Source organism: Microcaecilia unicolor, chromosome 4 (genome assembly GCF_901765095.1).
Source record: "Microcaecilia unicolor chromosome 4, aMicUni1.1, whole genome shotgun sequence".
Classification (NCBI taxonomy): domain Eukaryota; kingdom Metazoa; phylum Chordata; class Amphibia; order Gymnophiona; family Siphonopidae; genus Microcaecilia; species Microcaecilia unicolor.
The window spans coordinates 29,223,138-29,235,529 of record NC_044034.1 but is presented as its reverse complement, the minus strand read 5'-3'; the positions used below and the strand labels follow the sequence as shown (position 1 = coordinate 29,235,529).

The 12,392-nt window shown below is 46.6% G+C and overlaps 1 protein-coding gene across 3 annotated transcripts in view; it reads left to right on the top strand.

Moving 5' to 3' along the window:
- The window catches only part of NARS2 (asparaginyl-tRNA synthetase 2, mitochondrial), a 128,843-nt gene that overhangs the window by 32,094 nt on the left and 84,357 nt on the right, over window positions 1-12,392 (top strand). For all 3 annotated transcript variants that reach the window (XM_030200089.1, XM_030200088.1, XM_030200087.1), the window contains exon 5: window positions 3,040-3,120. In XM_030200089.1, coding sequence (XP_030055949.1) covers window positions 3,040-3,120 — 81 coding nt within the window. The remainder of the gene's footprint in view (window positions 1-3,039; window positions 3,121-12,392) is intronic.

The following is a 12,392-nucleotide window of genomic DNA, read 5'->3' as shown; positions in this document are numbered from 1 at the left end:
TTCATCTCCACCACCTCCCGCGGGAGGGCATTCCAAGTATCCACCACTCTCTCTGTGAAAAAATACTTCCTGACATTTTTCTTGAGTCTTCTCCCCTTCAATCTCATTTCATGTCCTCTAGTTCTACCACCTTCCCGTCTGCGGAACAGGTTCGGTTGCAGATTAATACCTTTCAAATATTTGAACATCTGTATCATATCACCCGTTTCTCCTTTCCTCCAGGGTATACATGTTCAGGTCAGCAAGTCTCTTCTCATACGTTTTGTAACGCAAACCCCATACGATTTTTGTAGCTTTTCTTTGCATCGCTTCAATTTTTTTTTTTTACATCCTTAGCAAGATATGGCCTCCAAAACTGAACACAATACTCCAGGTGGGGCCTCACCAACGACCTGTACAGGGGCATCAACACCTCCTTTCTTACATCTGAACTTACAGCTCACTCAATATGTCTCCCGCCCGACCCACAAAGGGGGCCACACTCTTGATCTTATTGTGACCATCCCTAGCCCACTACATATAATTTAAATTTCTGCAGTTCTTCCTTTACTACGGTTCAACCACTTTCTAATTCTTTTTAATTATTATATCCACTCGGCACCCTCTTTGCTATTACCTAAACGTATTCCCTACTGAGACTTCGCCAATTTTAAGCTAACGTCATTACTATCTAATTACAACTTAAACTTACATTCTTTTAAGGATCTTTCTTTAACCGACCAAAATCGGACATGGAACAATGAGATGATCTCGGCACTTGAAATAGTGGCGCCGTTACAGTTCTGTACAATCTGTACAAAACGCAACGCCTACAACCCTTGGTACACTTACAATCTTCACCATCACCAATGACATGTACGTCAAGCAGAAAGGAAATGGCGACATTATCCTTCCTCTACCACTTTATCTCTCTATAGGAGTACAACACACTCTTACAAACACGCCATTTCTACGGCAAAAAGAAATGACTATTCGAATATAATTCAAAAAGCACCCAATTCTTTATAAGACTGAAATCCTTAACCACTTTTAACCGGAGAAAGCGAATCGAACACAAGCCTCTTTGTCACAACTATTAGCTAACCACTTTTTGAATACAGTCTGTCTGTTACAGGGTAACTTTTTTTCCTTGACTCACCCACTACAACTTCCTTCCATTACATCAAATACAGTAACTGTTCCAACCAGTACTCTCCAGCGTTTAATATTCCCTCCAAAGCAGATTTAGGTCACCTTTGCGCTCATTTTCGAAAGAGAAGGACGTCCATCTTTTGACATAAATCGGAAGATGGTCGTCCTTCTCCCAGGGACGTCCAAATCGGTATAATCGAAACCCGATTTAGGACGTCTCCAACTGCAGTCTGTTGCAATGACGGCCAAAGTTCAAGGGGTGTGTCGGAGGCATAGCGAAGGTGGGATTTGGGCGTGCCTAACACTTGGATGTCTGACCCATATTCGAAAAAAACAAGGACATCCCTGATGAACACTTGGATGTTTTCACCCGGACGTGTTTTTATTACGAATAAGGCACAAAAAGGTGCCCGAAATGATCAGATGACCACCGGAGAGAATCGGGGATGACCTCTCATTACTCCCCCAGTGGTCACTAACCCCCTCCCACCCTCAAAAAAACATCTTTCAAAATATGTTGTGCCCCTTCACCCGTAAGGGCTATGGTAGTGGATTTTCGGGGGCTCAGCACTTACGGTAAGGAGCTGTGTACCTGGGAGCAATTTATGAAGTCCACTGCAGTGCCCGCTAGGGTGCCCGGTTGGTGTCCTGGCTTGTTAGGGGGACCAGTGCACTACAAATGCTGGCTCCTCCCACTTCCAAATGGCTTGCATTTGGACGTTTTTGACATGAACGTGTGTGGTTTCGAAAATCGCCGAAAGTCAGAAACGTCCATGTCTAGGGACGTCCAAATTTAAGGGTTTGGATGTCCCTGGCGGTGTTTTCGAAATGAAAGATGGACGTCCATCTTGTTTCGAAAATACGGGTTTCCCTGACCCTGGATTTCGCCGTCCCTTTCGAAAATGCTCCTCCACGTCGCAACCCCTGCCACACTCGGAACGTCTCCCCTCAGTTTTCCCCATACTGCTTCTGGAGAGTTGTGTGGGAGGAGGACCATGAAATAAAAATCCTGGAGAGGTGGCCGCAGAGAGAGAGTGAATGTGACTTTTTTTTGGAAGGGGGAAACAGAGAAAAGTAAATAAGTGTCCTAGGAAGGGTGGACAAATGTTTACATGTAAAGCCCAATATAATGTCCAGACCTCAGGAAGAAAGTATTTTCTCATGTTTTATCTCAGTCTTCCTCAGTGCGACCCTTCAGTCCTGCATTTCCATTCCAGTGTAAAATTTTAATTTGCTATAATTTGACGGTTCCCTGTTTCCTTTCATCCAGTCTGCGCATTTTGAGAGTTTTAAGCCTCTCTTTTCATGTCTTCACTGCTTCTTGAGGGCAGAGTGCGTGCCCGTGGAAGCACACCCCTGTGCTATGTTTGGTGATTCTGGGGCCGATATTCAGACTGTGGGAGTTAGACCCGCCAATGCTGCAGTCAGCGCCAACCCAGATTGCCGGGCCATTTTTGGGCACCGGTTTATTTTTGGACAGTTTAAAGATAACCAGCTAGGTCGATATTAAGGCTTAGCTGGTTATTTTTAAATTGACCAAAGATATACCAGGTTTTCACACAGCCAAATATGACTGCGAAACCCAGTTTAAAAATCCGCAGATAGCTGTTTTGTCAAGCAATATAACCGGCACGGTAGCCGCTTATCACTTGATATCCAGCGGAGGATAATCGGTTATCCCCTGCTGTATATTGGCAGATAGCTGGTTAAGTGCTGTTTAACTGGTCGCCAGCCGTTCTGACTAGTTACATAGTGCTAAATATCGGGGGAGGGGGGTCTGTGTTTACACACATAGATTGCATAAGTATTTACCTTCCCCCCCTCCTCCCAACAAATCCAAACCTGAATTTTATTCTCTGAATTTAAGTCTGTGCCTTTCTCAGCTCATTCTGACCTGCTTTCTCGTAGGATAATGGGTATGTGCACATCCACACCCCTGTAATCAGCTCAAATGACTGCGAAGGCGCTGGGGAGCTGTTCCAGGTGGAGGTATGTGTTTAAAATTTAACATCACTGGAAACAGTTGGTACTGTCAAAGATTTGGGCCAGCCGTGTAGCTCGGTGGAAACGCTGCCTGATGCCTCAGAAAACCTAGCTTTGAGGTCTGCTGAGGCCTGTGAGATGCAAACATGCCGCAAGAATATTGTGCTTGACAGCTGCAGGGAGGGGAGGACAAGACACCACAGCACAAACCATAAGCATCACTAAGGGGTGGCCGCCCCTTTGTTCCTCCCCTTTAGTTTCAGGCAGTGCATCCAGTGCCAGCCTGACCAATAACATAGTAGATGACGGCAGAGAAAGACTTGCACGGTCCATCCAGTCTGCCCAACAAGATAACTCATATGTGCTACGTTTTGTGTATACCTGACCTTGATTAGTATCTGCCATTTTCACGGCACAGACCGTAGAAGTGTGCCCAGAACTAGCCCCGCCTCCCAACCACCAGCCCCCCCCCCCCCCCCACCGGCTCTTCCACCCAATAGGGCAGTACAGTTGGGGAGGGGGAAGAGCAGGTGGTGCAGATGCGGCAGAAACATGCATTAGGCCACCTCCTCTGTTCTCTCCCCGCTCCCGCCCGCTGGAATCTCCGTCTCCCTTCTCTTCCCCCCCCCCCCCCCCCTCTCCTGTGGGTCCAGTATCTCTCCCTCCCATTTCCAGCTGTGAAGAACTAAGGCCGATGCCGGGCAGACTTTGTAGGTTTGTGTTTGTATATGGCAGTCCATTTTAAGATGGGCTTGGAAGGGCTTCATTGACAACTTCAGTATCCGGAACCGAGGGCAGACTTTTATGGTCTGGGTCCCACAGATGATGAGATGGATTTGGATAGGCTGGAGTGGGTTTTGATGGCAAACGCCAGTAGTAGAAGTCCACCCGGCTCTGACCTTAGGTTCCATATCTCAGAAACACCAAAGAAAGACCATGATCAAAAGTATATAATCTCATGTTCACTGTTGATTTAATCATGACTTGATGAGTGTGGCATCTTTGTAGAATAGACTTCTATCAGGCACCCAGTTGTAGGATTACCCTCCAAGATGGTAATTTTATGAGCTTTTTCGGGGTGTAAAACAACTTTTATGGCTGTAACTCATAGGGTGATTTTATAAAACGTGTGCGGTGACAGCAAAGACAACTTTTACACAACCCGTGTAGGCCCGTTTCTGGGGTGGAGAATGGGGGGATGTGCGATTTACGCAGGTAGTTTACAAAATAACACAAGTACTTAACACACTAAACATTTTGTGCTTATTCTTGAGCGCACATAAATGTCAACACCTTCAATCTAGCCACAATGTCTGCCTCCTAGTATTTCATAAAGTTATGTACGCATGGAAATAGGTGTCTTTCCCCTCCTCTCCCATTATAAAATTACACTTCTGTATGTAGGAGGGTGAACAGTGGAGTGCCACTGGGTCCGCTGCTGTTTAACATATCCTATATAATAATTCTCACCTCCAGTGTTCTGTTGGTCTTGCTGCCTGTGTTCGTGACTTCTTCGGAGTTGGTCTGCTAGGCTCTGTAGCACAGGTTGACGTCACACGCAGCACTGACCAACCGCACGACAGCAGCATGAGGCCCCGCCCTCACCACGCCCCCCCCCCCCCCGAGGTCGCCACCGCTCCCCCCCCCTCCGTCCGCCACCCGGCCGGGCCCCCTGCATTGAAATCGCAGTCTCACCTCCGCAAAAGCAGCGCTCTCGCGGAAGTTGCGTCAGACGAGGGCGGGACACAGGAAGGGAAGGAGGCCCGAAGGAAGGCGTTATGTTGCCTGCACTGCTGCTTTCATGGAGGTGAGACTGCGATTTCATTGCAGAGGGCAGACAGTCAACGACGGAGGGCGGGAGGTGGAGGGGGTCCTGAGACCAGAGAGGGGGGAGTTGGAGGGGGTCCAGAGCAGACAGGGGGCGAGGGAGTCCTGAGACCAGAGCGGGGGAGGGGGTCCTGAGACCAGAGAGGGGGGGTGGAGGGGGTCCGGGGAGGGGGTCCTGAGACCAGAGGGGAGGGGGAGAGAGGGAGGGGGACCTGAGACCAGAGAGTGGGGGGGAAGGGGGTGCTGAGATCAGAGAGAGGGGGAGGGGGTCCCGAGACCAGAGAGGGAGGGGGCATCTCTGTCACGCACACACTCTGTCTTCCACACACACACACACTCTCTCTCTCTCTCTCTCAGTTGGTGTCTTTCTCTTTCTCACTCTCACACACTCTATGTCTCACATTGTATCTCATTCACTATGTGTCACATAGTCCCTCTCACACACTCTCTCGGTCTCATACACTCTCTTGGTCTCACAGAGAGTCTGCGTATTGCACACATACTCTCTCACACTCTCTTTCTCACACACACTTTCTCTCTCTCACACTCACTGTGTCTCAGATACGCAGTCGCACACACTCTCATTCTCACACACACACTCTCTCACATATACACTCGCACCCAGTCTCACTCTCTCTGTCACACACACACAGTCGCACATTCACTCTCACACACATTCTCTCAAACATACACACTCCGAGGAAAACCTTGCTAGCTCTTGTTTCATTTGTGTCAGAAACGGGCCTTTTTTACTAGTTTATAAATGACATGGAAATCGGAACAGCGAGTGAGGTGATTAAATTTGCAGATAACACAAAACTATTCAAGGTTGTTAAAACACTTGTGGACTGTGAAATATTACAGGAAGACCTTAGGAAATTGGAAGACTGGACATCCAAATGGCAGATAAAATTTAATGTGGACAAATGCAAAGTGATGCACATTGGAAAGAATAATCTGAATGTTAGGGTCCACCTTGGGGGTTAGCACTCCAGAAAAAGCTCTAGATGTCATTGTAGATAATACGCTGAAATCTTCTGCTCAGTGTGCGGTGGCAGCCAAGAGAAGCAAACAGGATGCTAGCAATTATTAAGAAAGGGATGGTGAATAAGAATGAAAATACTATAATGCATCTGTACCGCTCCATAGTGCGACCACACCTTGAGTATTGCATTTAGTGCTGGTTGTCATATCTCAAGAAAGATATAGCAGAATTAGAAAGGCTTAAAGAAGAGCGACCAAAATGATAAAGGGGATGGAACTCCTTTCATATGAAGAAAGGCTGAAGAGGTTAGAGCTCTTCAGCTTGGAAACGAGACAGATGAGGAGAGACATGATTGAGGTCTACAAAATCCTGAGTGGTGTAGAACAAGTAGAAGTAAATCGATCGGGGCCGGTGGAACCCGGTAAGCGTGGACCTCTAGAGGGCGCCACAAGCCATACTTACCGCCGCTCACCTGCAGGCATTTCTCAGATCCCACCTGACTGCCCTCAGCTCCCCGACAGCCCTCCTTTCGTTCCTGCCGCCCTGGGGGGGGGGGGGGGTTTAGATCTTTTTTTTATTTATTTATAATTTTTATTGGTCAAATAATACAACCAACAAACATACAAAATGTCTTTCTCCAACCATTAATCCCAATAACATGAGCATGAACATTGGACAAACAACAGTCACAATAAAGTTTTTTTCATTTTAAATAGATCTTTTATTTTACCTCAAGTTGCAGCGGCGCCAATGAAAGCAGCAGGCTCCGGCTCGCCTCTAGCCTTCCCTTCCCTTTCAGTGTCCCGCCCTCCTCTGATGTAATTTCCTCTTTCCGCAAGTGCGGGAGATGGGACATTGAGAGGGAAGGGAAAGCTAGAGGCGACCCAGAGCCTGCTGCTTTCACTGGCGCCACTGTGATGAGGTAAAATAAAAGATTTTGGAATGAGTAAAAAAAATGGATTTCAGGGTTTCTGGCGCCCTCCTGCAGCCTATTAGTTGGCACCCCTACCCATCCAGGGGCGGGATCACTATGGCTCTGCCCCTACAGTAGTCACACCCACAGTAGCCACACCCCGTTTACCAGCCACGGCACATATAAACAGGCATCATTGAAAATATTACACCAGTATAGGAGAAGAAAAATAACTTGTGGTTTTTTTTGTTTTCATTATAAATAATTTCTGTAAGCTGTTACAGCTCCAGTATACCCAAAATGACACAAACTAAATTAGCATACAGACCAGGAATTAGAAGAACAGTTTTGCCAAACCTGAAACGATATGTTATCAAAATCTCAGAACCACAATGTTGCCACAATTTGGGTTTCTGCCAAGGCACAAGTGATCTGGATTGGCCACTGTTGGAAACAGGATAGTGGGCTAGATGGAGCATTGGTCTGACCCAGTATGGCTTCTCTTTTATATTTTTAGGTACTTACGTACCCACTTGTTTTATAAAATAGGCACATTTATTGCAACTGTGCCTATACTTAGCTCAGACTACACCCCAGATCATGTAAAAATACATGCCTACTTCTTACACACATACCCCGAAATTCTATAAATGACACTTAAAATTGTGCACCCAATTTGTGTGCGCAATTTAATTAACAAGCCAATTAGGACCGATAATTGGATGCTTAATCTGCGGTAATTGGCTTTAATTGAAATTTACATGCGCATTTTTAGAAGCGGATCCGTGCACAAAATTTATGGGCGGCCGTGGGAGGGTCATGGGCAGATTAGGGGCTTTCCTAGAATTTATGCTCGTTGTTAGAGAATAAGGGGGATCCGCAAGGATTGACAACGGGGTTTACTTGCTGTAAATCCTCATGTTTAAAGTTAGACGCGGCGCATAACTTTCAGCTCCATCTATAGAATAGCAGTTAGGGCATTATTTTTTTTCAGCGCTATTTATAGTATTTGGTCCATACTGTAGGTCAGGGATGCTCAATGTCAGTCCTCAAGGTCGAGCCTCAATGTATGCAAATATTTATTTATTTATTATTTATTTATTTATTGCATTTGTATCCCACATTATCCCACCTCTTTGCAGGCTCAATGTGGCTTACAATATATAGTGGAAAGTGGAAATGAGAGGAGAGTTAATATTAGTGTAACAGAAGTATATTGGGTAATGGAAAGTATGATGAAGATATGATATGGGGCATGTTAACAGTGCTTACTTAGATATAAGTGGGTTTTTCATATGTTTTAGTCATTGTGGTATGTCTTCTCGAAAAGATGTGTCTTCAGCAGTTTTCGGAAGTTGGTCAGTTCATAGGTCGCTTTTAGGTTACATGGCAATGCGTTCCAGAATTGCGTACTCATATAGGAAAAGGTAGATGCGTGCATTAGTTTATATTTTAGGCCTTTTGCAATTTGGGAAGTGAAGATTGAGGAATGTGAAGTGATTGAGGAATTTGGGAAGTGAAGATTGAGGAATAGATCTCATGCATATTGATTGGGGAAATCCTGAACACCCAACTGGATTGTGGACCTAAAGGACCAAACAAAAAAACAGCACCAGTGGAACACAGTTCTTTAATGAATGAGCCTTGACAAAAAGACCCGACACGGGCTGTGTTTCGGTGACTAGCACCTGCGTCAGGGGTCTACATAGAATACAAAACACAAAAATAATATATTTTAAAAACTTTTTTAACATATCTAATATAATAAAACGCACCGTGAACGTTCTGAAGACAACGTTCTGTGAAGCCGGAAGTTTGAAGCCGGAAGCTTCAAGCTGAAGCCTTGAAGCCTTGAAGCCATCTGACGTCACTCCCAGTGAAGCCTTCAAGCCAGCCAGCCGTCTCTGCCCCGCCCTCGCCTCAAACCAAACAAATCGGGAAGCGAAGCGTCAGGGAAGGAGGCGGCGCTCCCGACGTAAAGCTAGACGTCGGGAGCGCCGCCTCCTTCCCTGACGCTTCGCTGCACGAACCGCCACGGAGGTAAAGTTAAAACGAAGAAGAAAAAAAAAAAAGGAAGCATGGATGCGAACGGGGGGGGGGGATGCATGGATGCGAAGGGGGGGGCATGGATGCGAGGCATGGATGCGAAGGGGGGGGGGGAGAAGAGGGCGGGCCAGGCTGGGACATGGGAGAGAGAGTAGCATGGATGCGAGGGGGGGGGCATGGAAGGGCAAGAGGGGACTTGCTGGAAAAGGATGAATGGAGGCGGCAGGGGACAGAGGAGCATGGATGGGCATGGATTGGGAGGGCACGACTCAGGGACAGAGGGGAATTGCTGGAAAAGGATGAATGGAGGCGGCAGGGGACAGAGGAGCATGGATGGGTATGGATTAGGAGGGCAGGGCACAGGGAGAGAGGGGAATTACTAGAAATGGATGAATGGAGGGGGCAGGGGAAAGAGGGGCATGGATTGGGAGGGCAGGACTCAGGGAGAGAGGGAAATTGCTGGATAGGGAAAAATGGAGGGGCCAGGTGACAGATGAGCATGGATGGGCATGGATTGGAAGGGGCAGGACACAGGGAGAGGGGAATTGCTGGATAGGGATGAATGGATGGGACAGATGGGCATGGATGGATATGGATTGCACAGCAGGCCTCAGGCATAGAGGGGAAATGCAGGATAGGGAAAAATGGAGGGGCCAGGTGACAGAGGAGCATGGATGGGCATGGATTGGAAGGGCAGGACTCAGGGAGAGGGGAATTGCTGGATAGGGATGAATGGAGGGGACAGATGGGCATGGATGGATATGGATTGCAGAGCAGGCCTCAGGCAGAGAGGGGAAATGCTGGATAGGAAAAAATGGAGGGGCCAGGTGACAGATGAGCATGGATGGGCATGGATTGGAAGGGCAGGACTCAGGGAGAGGGGAATTGCTGCATAGGGATGAATGGAGGGCACAGATGGGCATGGATGGATATGGATTGCAGGGCAGGCCTCAGGCAGAGAGGGGAAATGCTGGATAGGGATGAATGGAGGGGGCAGGTGACAGACAAACATGGATGGCCATGGATTGGGAGGGCACGACTCAGGGACAGAGGGGAATTGCTGGAAAAGGATGAATGGAGGGGGCAGGGGACAGATGGCCATGGATTGGGAGGGCACGGCTCACACACACACTCGCTTGGTGTCATACACTCACTCTCACAGAGAATCTGTGTCTCACACACACACTCTCTCTCTTGCCCACACACACACACTCTCTCACACTGTGTCTCACATACAGACTTGCACACACTCTCATTCTCACACACACTCTCTCACAAACACACTCACACCCAGACTCACTCTCTCTCACACACTCACACTTTCACTCTGACTCTCAAACAGTCACTCTCACATACACTCTCCCAAACATACACACTCCAAGGAAAACCTTGCTAGCGCCCGTTTCATTTGTGTCAGAAACGGGCCTTTTTTACTAGTAATGAATAAAACCAAAAATTAATATTTAGACTCATCAAGCATACATATATAAGCCTATATAAACAGCTAAAGCATTTAATATTTTAACATTCTCATATATTATTATATAGTAATTTGAAAATAAATGGATAATTAATCAAAACAAAAATGGTAACTCACCACAGTGATGACGTGGAAACCTTGGGGAATAACTCGAATATATTCCTCTACAATATATTATTCCTTACTTTTGGACAAAAAAAATTTGGAAATTTAGTTATAACCAGTATTATATAATATGACCTTTTTATAAAATATATTATAAATAATTAAAATAAGCGTTTTAAACATATGGTGAGTTACCATTTTTGTTTTGATTAATTATCCATTTGTGTGCACGTCCCAGACAGTAGGCTCTCTATACGGGAAGCTTCTTGTAAAAGAACGGTTTTCGTATAGTTTTTAACAGATGGTGATGGAAGAGGGGATACTTTCCAGTAAGTATCACTTTTACAGCTTCTGATACCTTGGCTTACAGCGTTTACAGGCAACCCTGGATTTGTTGAGGAAAATAATGAGAATCCGAAGTGAACAGGTCGGCTTACATCTTGCTTCAGCCGCTGGGAGGCTGTGACCTGCTGCCTGCTCATTTCTCTTAAAGAAGTTTGACCTCTCTTTAATATGTAGAACTGGGAGCAGTAAATGGAGCTGAGAACAGCAGAACCCAAGTTTCCCTTAAAGTGATTGCAGTCTACTGCTCCTGTTTATATTGGATTCATCTGCATAGTATACCCTGGACTAATACTTAGTTCTGCTTTCCTCATCCTTTAAATGTTTTATTGCAGCGCAAGTATAGAGTACAAACTAGGCTTTTATTTCTCTCAGGTCGTTATTGGGCTCATTTTTGAAAGAGAAGGACGTCCATCTTGCGACATAAAACGGAAGATGGACGTCCTTCTCCCAGAGACGTCCAAATCGGTATAATCGAAACCCGATTTTGGACGTCTCCAACTGCAGTCCGACGCAAGGACGGTCAAATTTCAAGGGGGTGTGTCGGAGGCGTAGCAAAGGTGGGACTTGGGCATGCCTAACACTTTGGACGTCGTTAACCCATAGTCGAAAAGAACAAGGACGTCCCTGATGAACACTTGGACGTTTTCACCCGGACGTGTTTTTATTACGAATAAGGCACAAAAAGGTGCCTGAAATGACCAGATGACCTCCCATTACTCCCCCAGTGGTCACTAACCTCCTCCCACCCTTAAAAAACATCTTTAAAAATATGTTGTGCCAGCCTCAGATGTCATACTCAGGTCCATGACAGCGCATGCAGGTCCCTGGAGCAGTTTTAGTGGGTGCAGTGCACTTCAGACAGGTGGACCCAGCCCCATACCCCTCCACCTGTTACATTTGTGGAGGAAACAGCGAGCCCTCCAAAACCCACCACAAACCCACTGTATGCACATCTGGGTCCCCCCCTTCACCCGTAAGGGCTATGGTAGTGGTGTACAGTTGGGGGTAGTGGGTTTTGGGGGGAGGGGGTTGGGGGGCTCAGCACACAACGTAAGGGAGCTATGTACCTGGGAGCAATTTATAAAGTCCACTGCAGTGCTCCCTAGGGTGCCCGGTTGGTGTCCTGGCATGTCAGGGGGACCAATGCACTACAAATGCTGGCTCCTCCCATGACCAAATGGCTTGCATTTGGACGTTTTTGACATGGATGTCGTTGGTTTCGAAAATCGCCGAAAGTCAGAAACGTCCATGTCTAGGGACGTCCAAATCTAGGGCCGGCCAAATTTAAGGATTTGGACGTCTAACGGTATTTTCGAAACGAAAGATGGACGACCATCTTTTTTCGAAAATACGGGTTTCCCCGCCCCTAGATTTGGATGTTTTGCAAGGATGTCCAAATCACTTTGGACGTCCCTTTTCGAAAATGCTCCTGTATGTTTCCTTGTCTTTTGTGATGGGGGAAAAAATGGTTGATTAAAAAATACCAATTAACAAAACAACCACAAAAAGTGGAAAGAGCACAAAGATCCCACGAGGTGGATAGAATCAAACAACAAGGAGAGGGAACTGGATCAGGC